At 35.8% G+C, this 17,569-nt stretch overlaps 2 protein-coding genes across 2 annotated transcripts; one reads left to right on the forward strand and one right to left on the reverse strand.

Annotated features, from left to right (window-relative positions):
- The first annotated feature begins 11,193 nt into the window (after window positions 1-11,193).
- LOC110735366 (histone H4) lies at window positions 11,194-11,776 on the forward strand. The gene has a single exon (XM_021915539.1). The coding sequence runs from the start codon at window positions 11,286-11,288 to the stop codon at window positions 11,595-11,597; it is 312 nt and encodes a 103-aa protein (XP_021771231.1). The 5' UTR covers window positions 11,194-11,285; the 3' UTR covers window positions 11,598-11,776.
- Window positions 11,777-14,608: 2,832 nt separating this feature from the next.
- LOC110735429 (putative nuclease HARBI1) lies at window positions 14,609-15,955 on the reverse strand. The gene has a single exon (XM_021915621.1). The coding sequence runs from the start codon at window positions 15,953-15,955 to the stop codon at window positions 14,609-14,611; it is 1,347 nt and encodes a 448-aa protein (XP_021771313.1).
- Window positions 15,956-17,569: the final 1,614 nt, after the last annotated feature.

Genomic DNA, 17,569 nt, shown 5'->3' on the forward strand with positions numbered 1-17,569 from the left:
CCGCAGGAGTTAGGTTAACACAACTAATTTCCACCGGTTCAAATCGGTGGCCTTTAACACATATGCCACCGGTTTGGTTTGAACTGGTGGCAATTTAAAAAAGCCTATCCCTGCCCATTTTTTCCCCACCGGTTTTTAAAAACCAGTGGACATGGCTCGGTGCCTTTTTGTATTTTTCTACTAGTGTTACAAGTACAAATTCCCTTTAAACATGCATAAAAGGTGTGATCAAGCAATAACAATAAATATAATCAAGCAACATAATAATCATCACAATCATAATCATAATAAAAATCATCATAAAATAATCATATTTATCGTAATCATGTTAAAGCATAATAATAGCAAGATCCTAGGCATGATACTAACGAGATTAATAACAAACCCTAGCATGTCACTAAGCAATAAAAATCAAAGCTTTAACCCTAACATGATACTAACATGAATATTAGGAAAGAAAATAGGAAGCATTCTTTTAATCATACTTGATATTAGGAATTTTTAGTTGTTACCCTAAACATGATACTAGGAAGCAATAAAACATCCTAACATGATACTAGGAATCAATAAAATAATCTAAGCATGATTTCTATATCATAATATCAATTAAACCATTAAAGTACTTACTTGGATGCCTCGTATCTCTTTCTTATACGTCTAGGGCGAAGGCAACTTCGAATTACGCTAGGTGTTTCTAGATCTTGTGAATGCGGAATTTTGTATGTAAAAGTTAGAGAGAGAGAAGAGAAATCTTAAAAGCTAGAGAGAATAAGAAAAATAATTGTTGTTGGTGAAAATTGATGATTGAAAACAAAGGTTTTATGAGGCTATTTATAGAGAAAATCTGTCGGACAGATAGAAAAACCAAATCAGAGTTTCGACAAGAATAAAACATGTTAGTGCCAGACGTTGGACATTAGCGTCAGGCGCCAAGCATTAGCGCCAGGTGCTAATCCCTGTCGTCAGGCGCTAGTAAATATTTTCACGCGTTTTCTTAGTTTTTATAAAATTTAGCCGTACAGAAGGGAAAAATCGTATTTTCCTCAAAAACATTCTTTTATTCTGATTAAAACTCTAAAAAGTCAACCAAGGTCAGTTTATCAATGCTAATTGAATTAGGAATGAAAAGAACCTTATAGAATAATCTAGAAGACTAAAATCAATTCTAATTGCATTAGGAATGATAAATCCATATTAGGCCCTCCTCTAGATCATTGGGCCGCATATAAATATCAAACCGGACCCAGTTTAGTAATTTGGCCATAACTTCCTCATTATTCATCGGAATTGGGCTTATAATATATCGTTGGAAAACTCTTTTCAATCCCCATATAGCTATACCATTATTGGACCCTTTCCATGGACCAAACCAAACTGAATTGGCTGTTTTATTAAAATAGGTTTTTAAAAACAGAGAAAAAGAAAAGGATAAAAACTATCCGCAATACTAGACTTTCCACACTTTCACTTCATTCGATTATGATTCGACGCGAAAGGTACTCATCACCGGGTTTGGTTTTGGGGAGACACATATGGGTGTCTACAAGTTGTTTTCTATACAAGTTAAGGCAGTAGAGGGACTTAAGAATCTGTGACATAATCTTTGTCATTCTTGTACAGATCTGTTACATTTTGAACTGGTCAAAATTAAGACCATCCCAAATGATCAAGATTGGATACCTAGACACAAAAGAGATCACCATAAAGAAGAAGGAAGTGATCGAAGGTTTAGTCACTTCTGCGATGAAAAGGTTAGGTCCTTATAGGGTGAATGCAGGAAAGGAGAACTTTGATAATCCCTGGCCCTCAACAAGACAAGACAAGATAATTATGTGACGTGAAATGGAGAACATAAGGAATGTTAAAGGATAAGGGGATAAAAATGATAATATGAAGTTTAAGTAGAAAAGGAAATCCATTAAAAAAAAGGCAAAATCAGTCAGAAGAAGTTTAAGCAGTCAGATTCAAGCAATGGCGGTTTAATTGGATGATGATACCTTAATAAGGGTATCCACAAAACCATCCCATCACAAATTGTTCAACCTGAAGTTGACATAGTAATTGAGCAATCAATGGATGGTAAAAAGTCTACTGAAATTCCCATAGTGAAAGATTTGATGGAGAGTATCCCAAAGAAAGATCAAATTCCAGAATATCATAAAAAAGAAAGCTTGGCCTGGGTGAGGATCTGATGGTCACAGGTCAACTTGCATCTAAGTTAGTAGACTATGACTTGGAAGGTTTTGACCTGAAAGTTTCAAAGTCGGATATGAAATTTCTGTCAAAGTATTCAGAGGAGGATTGCAAGGCATATTGCAATATCGTTACTTTACCAGTGGAGTTTAGAGCTCAAGTGGTGAAGCCTAGCACCAGTTCATGGGCAGATGTGAAGTGGATCAGGCAAAAGTTACAGGTAAGTATAAACTCTATACTATATATGTTGAGTTGAATAAAGAAACATCTAGTCTCCTAGTAGAGAAACATTGACACATGATTGATCATGAGCAGCTAGTCATTCAAAATAGCTAAGAAAGTATAATGTTAAAAATTCACATAACAAACCTCTTTTTATGGCTATGAATTTCGGAGGGTATGATTGAGCTAGGAAACGTATTAGTCGATACAGGAGCTACTATAAATCGAATGCATTTGTCTGTTTTTCATAAAATTGGTGTTAAGATTAATATATCTTGTTTCAATGGTAAGTCTTATTGTACTTAAAGGTTGACATGTATTGCAATCCATGTAGGTACAGCTAAGACTATTCACGTGTTAGGCTACGAATGCCGAAATACCTCTCCTTTTATCATCTTTTTAACTTGTTAAAATCATAATTAAGTTTCAATGACTTATCAAGGGACTTTAGATCAACGATGCCATAATTGAGAGGATATCATCCTCTTTACTATTTCTTAAACCGATATCTTCTCATGATATGACATCACTTAGGATAGTCTTTACTTGTGAAAAAGTTCTACATATGCAAAGGATCAATCTAGATTCTTTAGCGCACTAAAATACTTTTTCTTATCTTGAACATTTAGTGAATCGAGGATAGTTTCGACATTCTCAAACACTACTGAAAGATTCCTTATTTTTATAGAACTTCGCAAAATGAGCCTTGTTTGATTACTAATTAGTCCCAAAACACGCTCATACATGTTTAAACTTGATTAATAACAGACCCAAATGCGTCAAATGCAATGATTGGATCCAATGGAACTTACATTGTTAAAAATCGAGCTAATCAGATAAAACAACCATCAAATTTATATGCAAGGACAATACAGATGGATAGCCCTTTCAAAGATCTTCCAACAATATATTATAATCCCAATTCTGAGTTAAAACGAAGAAGTTTGATAAAAACACTAAACCGAGCCTTATAACCGACACCCTTGCACTCAAACGACCATATATTTTGATCCACGACATATTTTAACCTAATTCAAACGGAATTGGAAATTAGACATTCAGATCTTTCCAATGATATCTCACACTCCTTAATCCAACTTTGCAATCAACAGTATGGAAATTTTAAACAAGTGTGTTCATATAAGGCAAACCGCACCGCGCGCAAGTGTTAGAGTTGCGAGCGCTTGCCGAGCGCAAGTTAAAGAGTTGCGCTGGGCATACCAGTGCGACATTGAGAGTTGCGCACGCCACTTGAAACTGCAGCACTATAACCATAAATCTAGATTCCTACGCCTATAAATAGGGGTCTTTGTTCAATCCGAAAGAGGAGGAAAGAGGAGGAAAAAATCAGAATTGTAACCCTAGCATTCTCAAAAACATAATCTCTCAAGTTCTCTTACTATCATACTACTTTTCTTCTCTTTTCCCAAATACTTTCCAACCCTAATTGATACCATTGAAATCCTTGGAGGTACGAAGAAGAAAGAAAGTCCATAAACGCATTAAACGAATATTTAACATAAAAGAAGAACGGTTAGTTTCCTGAGCACTCAAATAACTCACTTTTCTTTTATTGTTTGAATAACTTTAATTGAATAAATAGTGTTGTTTGATCACTTTAAATAAACTTTTAATTAATTTAATTCACATAGTATTCTTGTGTTAATCAAGACTAGAATTTTAATAATTAATCGATTGTTTTAATTTATCACCTAAGTCAAGGTAAACATTGTTTATATCTTGTTCTTTTCACGAATTTGAATAACAAAAGAATAACGACTTTTGTAATGTAATTCCTTCGTGATTAATGCTTATAAATAAAATCAACTAACTTAGTTTTTACGTTGCATATATTGTTTGGTGATGGAATTTTGAAAAAGGAAGAGCTAGTAGAAGTCGCACTAGGGCTAAAATAGCGATTCCTCCCTAAATGGAACGTTATTTTAGTACCCCTCGCTCCCGAACTCATTTCTGGTACACTTAGACCAATTTGGGCATGAGTAAACTTACGGTTCGTGCTAAACATCCCTTGAACTCTACTTAGGAGAAAGGCATGAACGAGGTTTATGAGTTTTCCTAAAACTCATTGGCAACTCCTACTTGTTTCTTACAAAAAAGCGTAATGATAGGATTAATTCTAATTCAAAGTCTCCTAAACAGTCAGAAATTCAAATCCTAATACACCCTAACAAGTGTAAAGTCCTAGGCTTTTAAAGGGTCATGGACATATAAGGAGAAGGATCTCCTATGATGGACACACCCTTCTTACAATTTGCATGGCTTGCCATTTGATTTTTGTTTTTAAATACTCAATATAATTTTAGGAATATTTTTGTTGTTAACAATTCATACTACCTTGGATTGTATGAGAGTTAGATTTGAAACTAGAGAATTTTGTGAAGATATGGTCTTTTAATAGAATTTTTTTTGGGGTATCTACATACTTCATTTGATTGTCTAAATCAACCAATATTAAATAATACAATTCTGATTTTTAGATGGATTTTAATACCAAGTTGTACCGGAGGGATTTATTATATTATTTGCATAAAGGTGATTTATTATCCATTTTTTAAATTAACTAGTTTGTTACTCGGTAGTATAACACTTAATAGCTAGTGCATGATTGTATAGGTCAACTGATCAAACAACATTAAATTTGGTTGTGTGGGATAATCCCTATCCCTACTTTATAAAAAGAGGAAGAATAGTCTTATAAATAATGTGAAGATTATTATACCCCTGATAGAGTTTATTTACATATTAACCCTCTATTAAAATTTTGATCAATTTTACAGTACGTTTCCTTTATTTCTCCTCTACGTGGCTTTGTTCATCTTCTCCATTGAAGTATCACAAACCTTAAACGTTTCTCTCCCTCTCTCTAAGGCCCTGTTTGGTTTGATGTAAAAGGTTTTCACGGAAAATGAATTTTCCATTTTTTTTCCCATTTTCCTTTGTTTGGTTTGTTAAGGAGTGGAAAATAATTTTTCAAGGGTGGAAAATTCCATCCTTAATGATGGAAAACATTTTCCTTCCAAAAACAAAGGAAGCCACATTTTCCTCTCTCCTCCTTACCTCTTTTTTTACTTCCCTCTCATTCATCCTTACATTTCCACTCTTATTTTTTATTTTTCTTGGACTTTTCTTGTATGCAACCAAACAAAGGAAAACTAATTTGCAATTGTGTTTTTCCTTGAAAATATGTTTTCCATGAAAACTAATTTTCCATTGAAAATATTTTACATTAAACCAAACGGGCCTAATTTTCTAACTCCACCTCCGTGGTATATGCTCTCCTTCTTTCATCATCTTCTACTTCTGTGTGGTCATTTTACTAACCTAAATTTTATGTACAACTGAATTGCTCTATTATATACTACCTCTGTTTCTTTTTAGTTGACATGTATTCCTTTTTAGGAAGTTTTTTTTAGTTGACACGTTTCCTTTTGGGGCAAATTTTTTACCTTGCATTTACAAGCTACCTCACTCTCTTTTTCATTCTCTCTCACTCTCTCTCCTCTCCTTAATATATGTGCCTAAATCAAACGCGTCAACTAAATAGAAACGGAGGAAGTATACAATTTTTTTTCTCTTAAATGTTGTTCTTGTTGTTGTTGGACAAGTGACCTATTCACCCTCGAGGCCCCGACTCCAATTCACCCTCTTATATATTGTAATGACCATATATGCTTAGGTAAACTCTTGTTTTTTAGTAATTCATTTTAAGACGGTTGCATTTTTGTAATTAGCCTTGGGGCTCTCCTAATGATGGTTTTATATGTAATCATCACCATGGGGAGAGGGGGCATAATCAAGCATATAAGATTCATTATTGGGAGAAAAAGGTACATCACAAGAAGGCATGGTAAATAATGAAGAATATTGAAACACATCATTAGCATCAACTTAAGCATGTACATCATCATCATAAACAAAAGAGGAAATAGAGTTGAAATCATGTGTTCTAGGTTCACTTAAGGGATCATGTAACAAATTATGAGAATTCATGCTAATATTAAAAGTATCAACACATTTCATATCAATAATAGAATCATGATTACCCTTATTATAGACATCCCAAGCAAACCAAACATGAAAATCCCAAGCATCATCAATTGATAATGCCCTAAATTCACCATTACGCATGCATTCAACAATATCCCTAGTTTTCTCATTTAAACCAAAATAACAAATCTCACAAGCCTCCCAAAGACTACAACAATTATGATCAAGAAATCCCTCAAGTATATTAAAGTATTCACAAAAAGGCTCATTGTTATATTGAGGAAATGAGAAACACACCATTTTTTATTTTTACAAAAACTAGCAAAAACAAAATAAAATAAAATAAAACAAAACAAATCAAGCAAAAGTATACACAAAGATCTAGACTCAAGCAATCAAAAACAATCAAGCATTGACACCGTTCCCCGGCAACGACGCCATTTTGAGCACGGGGAAATTAGGTCGTTGAATAACCTCCTCACGGCCAAACAAAATTTATTATAATCCTAAACTAACCCCTAAACAAGTCTAGTGGTAAGTTCGGAGTCGAACCACAAGGAACGGTAATGTTAGATTGTTCTCGATCTAATGCTTAAGCTAACCGAAGTCGGTTTATGGATAGTGGACACTACAACTACACTAACACACATATAAAGAACAACTATTATAAAGTCTACTAGGGGTAAAGATCCACTTTGAACAATTAAAAAGTTAATGAGAATCCATTTGAAAATCAATCATGCAAAGAAAGAATTAAAATGGGCATTAATTACACTCAAGAGCAATCTCTCAAATTCCTAGCCTAGATCCCTCATTGACTAGGTGCATAGAAGAAATTTACCCAATATGCAATCAAATATAACAATTCTAATTCACAATCCCTTGTTAAACTAGAACTAATATGCAATTAATAAGTTTGCTATCATGGGAGATCAATCCAATCTAAAACAAACAACATGCCATCATCAATTCAATCAATTTAATCACACAATTATCATCAAATTTATCTCAAACAACTCATTTAGCCATTACAAAGCTTCACTCAACACCTAGTAGAAGGAAACCTACTCAAACATGATTAACAAAGCAATTAAAGAAAGCATAAAGAGAAAAGAGAGTAAGAATGCTCATTGATATAAGATGGAGATCTTCAAATCATCAAATTCCTCCTTTGATTATCCAAAATCCATGAAAATCATTGTGTTTCTCACTTTCTCTCTCTTAAATTTGAGAGTTTCTCTCTCTAAAAACCTAAAACTAGTCTAAAAACTACTGAAGAAATGAATTCCTCCCTCTAAAATGAGCAAAAAATCTATTTATACCCCTTACTAAATTGCCTAGGAAGCTCCGCAAAAAGTCGAGCAGCGCGCAGAGGAGCGAGCGCTCCAATTTCGTGCACGGGCGCTCCTAGCTGCAGCAAAACATGGCAGAATCGTTCCAGAAAGTTTGGAGCAGGCGCTCCTCCTCTCCTATCGGACTGGACAAACCGCTCAGCTTCAAATGAGCATATCTCCCATGTTTTACAACGAAATTGGGAATATGACCTATCGTTGGAAAGCTCTCGAGATAAGCTTTCATCTCCAATTAGAATCGCCCCAAAATGTTTTGTAGATCAAAAGATATAGGCATTTGAAGTTTGATCATTGCAAATCAAGTGTACATTTCTTCATTACTTGTTCTTTTATGTTTTATATTTCTTCAATCTTGAGCAATGAACTTATCCAAGTGTTCCTTAACATAAGAATAAACCAATAAAGTTTAATCTAATGCCATAAGCAACCAAAATATGCAAGAAAAGCCAAAATTGAGCAATAACGACATTTCACACGCAATCATGACAAATTTAGTAAAACGTTATTAAAACCAAGTAAAAAGATATAAAAACTATGAAAAACTAACTAGAAAACTCTTAAAAATAGCGACATAAATGACACTTATCATGATACTCGTGCACTTAAAGGTTATAAGGTGAAAGGACATGATAGGTGTGAAACAGCTCCAAATTTGGCACAAGAAGATTCGACCATAGGTATGGTTGATCAAGTGTCATCATCGTGTGAAAGTACGTCGGTGCCCTTCCAGATGCTCCAGTCTACTCCCCGGTGAAGTCTGCTGCAAGCCCCAACAATTCCTCTTCTCAAAATTTGAAGTTATTGGTTTCTTCTTGTCGTTCCAGAGCTAGAAGGCAAAGTCATTCTCTAAAAAGTTTAACTTCCTCTGTTTTTACTAACCCTTTGTTTTGCAGGATGAGTGGCTCAAAAAGGAAAGCGTCTTATCCCATCGAACTTGTATGGCTTCCGAATAGAAAGTTGTTATATGGTTCTACCCCTAATGTTCTAGTGTGTACTTTAGTTTTTGATTAATTTAGGGTTTTGGTGTTGTTAAAAAATAAATAAAAATAAATAAAGGTTATAAGTTCCAAATGCTTTATGATACTTAAAAATAGATTATATCACGGTATATAGTTAGAATTTGGCTGTATGCATCATTAACATATCTATGTAATGGGTTTATGGAAAGCATAATAGTTTTTACAACTGGTAAGATCTTGGTCGTTTTTTATGTCATGATGCATCAAAATGGGGGAATAGTCGTAGTGTTGTTTAAGGATGATTTTGTATACTATTGTGAATTTGTGATTGATCGAAGGTTGACTTTATTGGCTAAGTGTTCATTGATTGCGTGAATAAATAGTAGTCGTTTGATCTTCTTGTGTTAGTGACTTATGTAATTATGCTGATGATTATGTTGTTGCACTTTATATTGTTAAAACTTAACAGTGATTCTCTTGTATTCTTTTCACAGTATATAGGTAGAATAACATAAAGTGTTAATGTAGGTGGAGCTAACTGATGAGTAATCTCGGGAGGAAGTACAAATGGAGTGTTATGAGACAAATGTAAATGTCTCATAACCATTAAAATAACATAAAAGTAAAAAGAAGAGAGAGAAAGGAGAAGAGAGATAGGAAGAGTGAAAAAAGGTTGTGTGGGCCCCACTAAAAATTTTCAGAAATGGTTTCACGTGCAAAAACGACCAAAAAAAAAAAAAATGGGACCACAACTATTGAGAGTATGTTTTGTACCACTGAGGATTTTTATAAATACCACTAAAACCGCATTGAGTACCACTGGGAGTGTATTTTGTACCACTGGGAGTGATTGTATTATTTGACAGTCTAATTAGACATTTGAACCTTTTTTTAAATACCACTAAAATTATATTTTGTACCACTGAAAGTGTATTTTGTACCAATGAATCTAAAAGGGCAAAATTTAAATCCCGTATGAAATGACCAATTTACCCCTACGGACACTTCTACATTTCTCTCAACCCTCCGTTCATATAACCTCTAATCTCAGCTCCTGGATGCAATCACATCTTGTCTACTAATGTTTTCCAATAAGCCTAATAGATTGATTACATTTAAGCTAAGGTACCCTTCAACGTATACACTAGGATGAGCAACCAACACTGAACTAAAGGGAAGCCGTCAAAATAGTGTTTTGGTCAAACGAAAAGATGGATACCAAATTATTGTTAACTATTAGAAGCTTTTAATTTGCAAAATGAAGGTTATAGTTAGTTAAGGAAAATTTGTGAGGAAAAACCTTTTAAAGTGATTTTTTTGTCTAAAAAAAACCTTTTAAAATTTTTTTGGCCAAAGAAAACCTTTTAAAATTATTTTTTTGTTCAAGACAGCCAAAACCCACTTTCCGACGTTGACTCACCATTCTCAGGCATTGACCACGTGTTTTACAGCATGTGCCATTCACATGACCCCTATTTTCCTAATTACACCTCATTTTGCCTAATTTCACACCCTTTTCCCTCTAATCAAACACTCTCTCAATTGCGCATAATATTGAGCTTTCAATTTGTCATTAGAGAAGATGGCCCTCAAAGGTGAGGTATTAAATAATAATTAATAGGTGAGATTATTATTTACGAACCGGGCAAAGGTGGGATTATTAGAATCAAATTTTCCTACTTATTAAAGAAGAGTATTATTTGGGGTCAAATTTCCTATTTTTTGTGCAACGAAGTTTTTCTTTTTTCTCACACCATGTCTTAATTGTTTTTCCTTTGTGATAAAAATTTAACCTTACAAAGTTCCATGTTTAATAAAATCTTAGGGCCTGTTCTCATAGGTTTATTTTCAGTTCAGTTCAATTCAACTACTAATTTCCTTCTCTTATACAATATTCATTTCAGTTCAATTCAGTCTATGAGAACAGACCATTAATCATACGAGTTTTCAGCATTGGTGATGAGGTATACGAGTTGGGGATGTGTAATTTCATTTCACTAAAATCCGGATTTCTTTTAAGTCATATACAAGTATTTTTGTTAACGAGTTAGCAATGTCACAATTGTTGCGTTTTACTACTAAATGGTAGTTTTATAGGTTTATTCAAAAACTTAGTAAAAAAAAAAAAAAAAAAGGTTTATTCAAAAACCAATAATTTTTTTTTTAAACTTGGTACTTGGAAAAGTTGCAAGTACGGCTCAGCAAAACCAGTAATAAATCCATACAAAAAAAAGTTTAGCAAATTAAGCCAAGAACAACCATTAGATTCAACCCATCAACGGTGGTAAACACTAATTGATGATTTACACGGATCGTCCTTGTCCTTCGTCAGATTAATTCACATCCAACGGCTCCAATTGATTTAAAACCAAAATCAAAATTCCCTCCAAAACCAAATCCTTAAAATTTCCAAACCTCCCGCTTTCTCCTCCTTATATAAACCCACTACCCACTAACCCCAAACTCCAATTCCCCACCATAATTAATAGTTCAATTAGCAACAAAAATCCAACTCAACCTTAAAAACCCGAATTTGGGATCTCTAGAAAAAATGTCAGGAAGAGGGAAGGGAGGCAAGGGGTTAGGAAAGGGAGGAGCAAAGAGGCACAGGAAGGTGTTGAGGGATAACATTCAAGGTATCACTAAACCCGCCATTCGCCGTTTGGCTCGGCGAGGAGGGGTTAAGAGGATAAGCGGTCTTATTTATGAGGAAACTCGCGGTGTTTTGAAGATATTCTTGGAGAATGTTATCAGAGATGCTGTTACTTACACTGAGCATGCTCGGCGTAAGACGGTTACTGCTATGGATGTTGTTTATGCTCTTAAGAGACAAGGCCGTACTCTTTATGGGTTCGGTGGTTAAATTTGTTGTTTTTAGGCTTTTGATTTTATTAAATTTGGATGTAGTTGGTTTGGTTTGTATGAAATAGATTTGTTATTTTGCTGGTTTTTGCTAGTTCAATTGTTCAATTGAACAATGTTGATGTTAATTCAATCAGTTCCAACAGTTAATTGAATATGCTATATTGCTAATTTTTCCTATTGATTGGTTAATTCATTTTTACATTTGCATTCAAATTTTGGACTATTAATAAAAGATTTGGAATTTTAGAGAAGAAGATTGAATTAATGAGTTTCCTATTTTTCTAGATTCATTTTTGCCATATTCTTGATAGTTTGTAATTGTACAATATTTAATGATATTGGCACAGCACAACTTATGATAGAGTACTATATTGGTTTTTTTTTTTTGGGAAATTTCCTATGGTAAACCCTAACTTTTGTTACGCACTAATGGTAACCTCTCCTTTTTTTATCATACAAAATGATCTTAATTAAGAATTTTATATCACTTGTGACATTTATGAGTGTTATGTAGTTAAAATAAAATTAACTATGGTTAGTTTTATAAAATTAACAATAAAAAAAAATAAAAAACCAACCTAACCACCACCTCCACCCTCATCCCTTACCAGACCTAGCCAGCTCACCTCCAACCTCACCGGAGCCACCGAACAGCCTAATCCCTCACCAGACCGTCGAATCACCCACCTGAACCACCGAACAATTGTCTCCCCCCTTTCCTCCGCCTAGACCCAAACCCTAACCTCGCAACCTTCTCTCTCCTATGGCCATTCTTTCTCTGACCTAGGCCGTTTTGGTCGAGGAGGGGTGGTGGGTTTAGGGTTTGAGGTTTCTATTCTGGGCGGGATCGGAGAAGGCGGAAGGTGAAGAGAGAGAGGGTGGAGGAGAGGGCGGAGAAGAAAGAGAGAGAGGGAGGATCGGTGGTTTGGGTATTTTGGTGGTCTAGGGTGATCGTGGCTTGGGTTCGGCGAGCTGGGATAGTTGGGGTTCTAAGTTCAACGATCTGGGAGGGCCGAGTTGTCGAGGTTCTGTGTTCGGTGATCTGGGGTGGTTGTGGTCGCAGTTTGGGTTCGGTGGTTTGGGGCGGTATGAGGGTGGTCGGGGTAGTCTCGCCGGAAAGGGTGATGGTGGCTGGCTGGTTGGGGTGGCTGGTTTTTGGTGGTTGGGTGAATTAATTTAGTTTTTTTTTTTTTCAAAAAAATATAAATCTAACTATAGTTAATTTTAATCAACAATTTAATATGAGTGAGATGAAAATCTTAACTAAGGTCATTTTGTATAGTTAATTTTCAAGAGAGTTACCATTGGTGCGTAGCAAAAGTTGAGGGTTATCATTGGGAATTTAATTTTTTTTTTTTTTTTTTTTTTTTTATTAGGAAGAGTGCTATATTAGTTTGATAAAGTGGTATTGAAAAAATGGTTGAAATAATCTAATGATTAAATTAGAAACAAAATTGTATGGATTCAATTGACTAACAGAATGAACAAATATTTTTATACAATTCCTACTTTTCTAGCCTTTTAGGATCTGGCTCATTTCTACGAGTAGAAATTACATCAGGGAAATTAATTTAGCTAGTAAGGCTGATTTATTACCATTTACCATTAGGCAAGTACCGGCTTCAATTCAAAGAACATGTTGTCTAGTTGTCCAGAGGGTGTTTCCGAATTCTGGCGAGGTCAGTATACCATTTTTTGATACTCAATGTCGTTGCAACTTGTGTATTGCTTAGCTTACTCCTTGTTGCTACATATAATAACTGCACATGAAGTAATCAGGAATCCGGATGTAGCCGCAGTGCTTGTATAGTTGATCGATTATGGGCTTATGGCACAACTCGGGACAGTCCTTAATTGCTAGTCTTAAGGACTGTTGTGCAGAAGAATTGTTCCAGACCATCGAGAGTCTGTTGATTGATTAGCGTGTTGTTCCAGAACAAGAGTAGCTGGATTTTGAAAGCATTGAAAAAAGATCTGAAATGTTACTCTTAAACAGACTTAGGCTTGTTTCGATTTACTGAAAATAACTGAACTGAAGTGAAATTAAGTTGAATAGAACATGCCCTTAACCGTGCTCAAGAAATGTATATAGGATTGGAAGGAACTTGGTTAATTTGTTTGGTTAATCGTGTAGTAGAGTGATGTTATGAAGTATCACGATTTGTTTTGAAGTATCACGATGTATACACATCTCATCAGCCTTTTGCTTTGGTATTTGTTTTGACATTTTTAATCTTACAACCTTGATCTAATCTTAGAGAAGAAGTGGCATATTGAAAACTTTAAAGAACATTAAGAAATCTCAGCAAATATTGAACTACTTTAAAGAACATTGATAAATCTCAACAACAAAACAGATGTATACAAGCAAGCTATGTCATTCATACACTTCAATAACAATGGGCAAACATACACCTAAACTATACTACAATAGTACAAGTACTATCTAACTTTTCCGAGACTTGAAACAAGCTTTTTAGACCACTCTCAATGGTGAGCAAAAAAAATGCTCACCCACTCTCTCTCTACCCACTTTCTCTCTCAAGAAATAAGTTTTGCTCATGGGCAAATTTTTTTCACATATTCTCTCCCAATGGTGAGCAAAAAAATTGTCCACCCACCACTCTCTCTCTCTTACTTTTTCAATACCCCACCATTACTTTCTCTCTCCTACACAACACTTCTTTATTTATTTATTTCATTTATATTTTAACAATGTTACTCCAAATAAATAAAAACTAGTTAAAATTTGTGTAACTTATTTTTTTTATTTTTGTCCTTTTTATCGTTAAAATTTGTCGTAAAATTAAGTACGTTATATAAAATTTTTTTTAAAAAAAGCTCAAAATTTCTTAAATGTTTTTATTTATTTTAAAAGCGGTACAATACTAGAAACCAATTACATTTGCAACGTCATGCGTAATTAAACTTAGGAAATAAAATAAACACAACAAGTAAAAGTAGCTACGCCATAGTACTTGGCTTTATTTAAGCCGTGCTAATTTCTCCCTAATTACGTGGCCCGTAGTGTTGCCAAATATGTTCGACTAAATCACGTTTCAGAGATAGATGAATTTCTCTGTCACGGAGGGAAGCTTTTCGCTGTAGAAATGCGTTGAAATCAAAGTTGGTAGGTCGGCCTACGTTGAATTCAAACGGTGGCGTTGTAGATGTTGATGCTGGTGTTGATTCTTGTTGATCTTCTTCGTAGAAGGCTCTTAGAACTTCGGCTCGAGTGTAGTTGTGGCGCTCATCTTCAACAATCATGTTGTGCATAATGATACATGCTTTCATTATGTCCCGCAGTATGTCCTCATCGTACGCCAGCGACGGTTTTCGTATTATTGCAAATCGAGCTTGCAACACACCGAAAGCTCTTTCAACGTCCTTTCGAGCGGCAGCCTGGTGGTCAGCGAACATTTTATCTTTGGCCAGTTGAGGGAATGTGATACCCTGAACAAAAGTTGCCCACTTCGGATAAATGCCGTCGGCTAAATAATAAGCCATGTTGTATTCATGGCCGTTAACCGTAAAATTTACCGGAGGAGCTCGACCATGCAGAACCTCATCGAACACTGGTGAACGGTACAACACATTAAGATCATTACAAGATCCGGGAATACCAAAGAAGGAATGCCATATCCATAAATCCTGATCCGCAACGGCTTCCAGTATTAGCGTTGCTTTCTTGTTCCTACCGGCGTACTGCGCTTTCCAAGCCGTTGGACAGTTCTTCCATTCCCAATGCATGCAATCAATGCTGCCTATCATGCCTGGAAAACCACGCAGTTCATTTTGATGCAGTATCCGGGCCAATTCATCAGTTGTAGGGTTTCGCATGTACTCGGTTCCGAACTGGTCAATGACCCCGGCACAAAAACGTTGTAGGGCAACTCGAGCGGTTGACTGACTGATTCGAACGTATTCATCAACAGCGTCTGCAGCCATGCCATAGGCTAACATTCGTATCGCGGCTGTACATTTTTGCATAGGTGATATGCCTAACTTTCCAGTTGCATCCCTACGCTGCTGGAAGTAAACATCACCTTCAACGACCTTGTTCATTATACGTAAAAACAAAGGTCGTTGCATACAAAATCTTCTTCTAAATTGGGTGGTATTGTACACAGGATTATCGAAAAAATAATCATTGAACAGCCTGGCATGTCCCATTTCCCAATCTCTTCTGTTCGTACCCCCTCTACGTGATTTTGAAGTACGTTGGGATTGTGTTTGGGGCATGAGGAAAGATGTGGGTTGGTATGTGAAGAGTTCATCAACGAGTTGATCATATTCTTCATTATTGGAAGAAGATGAACTTGAACTTGAACTTGATGATGGTCTGGAATACATCATGTATTAATATTGTAATTTTCTGAATTGGTGTGGTTGTGGATATGTGCCATGCCTACTATATATATCAAATAAATCAAATGAATATGTGGTTACAAATCTGAATGACCACACCAACTAAAGCATTCAAATTTTCAGCCACGGAATAGGTATACTATGCTAGTTGACAATGACAAATCTTGACAAAGTGAATTCAGAACAAAAGTGACTACACCATGTCGGTATGAATGACCTAAAGTTAAAGCATACTGACAAAGTTAATTCAGAAACATGTGACTACACAATGACAAAAATGTGACTACATGTTAAACATAAAAGACTACATTGCGCATAATTAAAAACTTAAAAGACTACATTGCACATAATTAAAAACTTAACTAATACAAGCGTACACCTACTACAACCAAACATGCTTATAAGCCCTGTAATTTACCCAGTAAGAAATTCTTGTACGACTCTTCTTCAGGAGTGAGTGGCGTAGGCGAATTCTTCATAGCTTGCACCATATCAAACCAGGTTTTCATCTTATGAATGTCAAGTTCCTCCCTTTTCCTCTGTTCCTTCTCCCTTTCAATTTTGATCCGCTCTTCCTTCAGAATGGCCTCCCTCTCGCGAATTGTTGCCGATTCCTTCATTCGTTCGCTAAGCTCAGACGAACCACTGTCCGAAGCTACTTCTTTCCCTTTACGCTTGGCCTTTGCTTTCTTCACATCTTCGGGTCGTTGTATTCCTCCAGATGAAAAACCATTCGTAGGGGTTTCATCCCCTCCATCATCTCTGGACCTCTTCCCACTTCCAGCACTACCTTGCTCCTCAACATCACGAACAACTTTTCTTTCCTCCTTTGACAAGGACCATCTCAGCTTTGGCCTCCACTTTGGATCTCTATTAAGCATTTCAACAGCGTGAGGAAAAGCGAAATTACGACCTTGGGCGAGATGGAAAAGCTTCGACGCACTTTTTATACGGTCAGCTTCGTTGTAACCACTCCCTCCCTCCGGAAGTCTACCTGCTTCATCATAGCAAGATATCCACTGTAGTGTGTCTGCTGCCAACCTTCTCCAGTGCGACGTCAGACTCTTCATAGGTCTTGGTGGAAGTAAATGCGGCTTCTCCGCATGAGCAAGTTGATATGCTGCGTGTACATCGCGCCAAAGGGAAGTTGCTTTCTGGCTCGTGCCTTTAATAACATTCTCGCTGATCTCCAAGTACAACCCAATCAGAGTTTCATCTTCCGCAACTGATCAAATTCGAGTCGCTCGTGCAACAACCTGGTTGGATTTCAGTTCCGGAACTGGTGGAGGATATTGCGGCGTCTCTGGTACGCTGTCTTCTTCGCTGTCATCGAATTGTGTGTTGCTATTATGTTCAATTTCAGGTGTACATTCTTCATTAACATGGTTTCGTAGGGGAAACTGAGTAGGTGTCTGATACTGTGGAGGTGGTTGCAAAGACGTATTGCCCATTCTTTGCAAGAACAATTGAAACTCGGGATTAGTTAGTAAATCATCACTAAAACCAGAAAATTGTTGACGGAAATTTGGGTTGTTTGGATCCATTAAAAGATTCTGCATCACAAAACAAAAGATAAATATTTTTACTAAGATTTACTCAAAA

Source organism: Chenopodium quinoa, unplaced genomic scaffold (assembly GCF_001683475.1).
Source record: "Chenopodium quinoa cultivar QQ74 unplaced genomic scaffold, ASM168347v1, whole genome shotgun sequence".
Classification (NCBI taxonomy): domain Eukaryota; kingdom Viridiplantae; phylum Streptophyta; class Magnoliopsida; order Caryophyllales; family Amaranthaceae; genus Chenopodium; species Chenopodium quinoa.

What these genes read in the sequence shown, in the direction of transcription:
- LOC110735366 (XM_021915539.1), top strand. Translation starts at nt 11,286, where the DNA reads ATGTCAGGAAGAGGGAAGGGAGGCAAGGGGTTAGGAAAGGGAGGAGCA.
- LOC110735429 (XM_021915621.1), bottom strand. Translation starts at nt 15,955, where the DNA reads ATGATGTATTCCAGACCATCATCAAGTTCAAGTTCAAGTTCATCTTCT.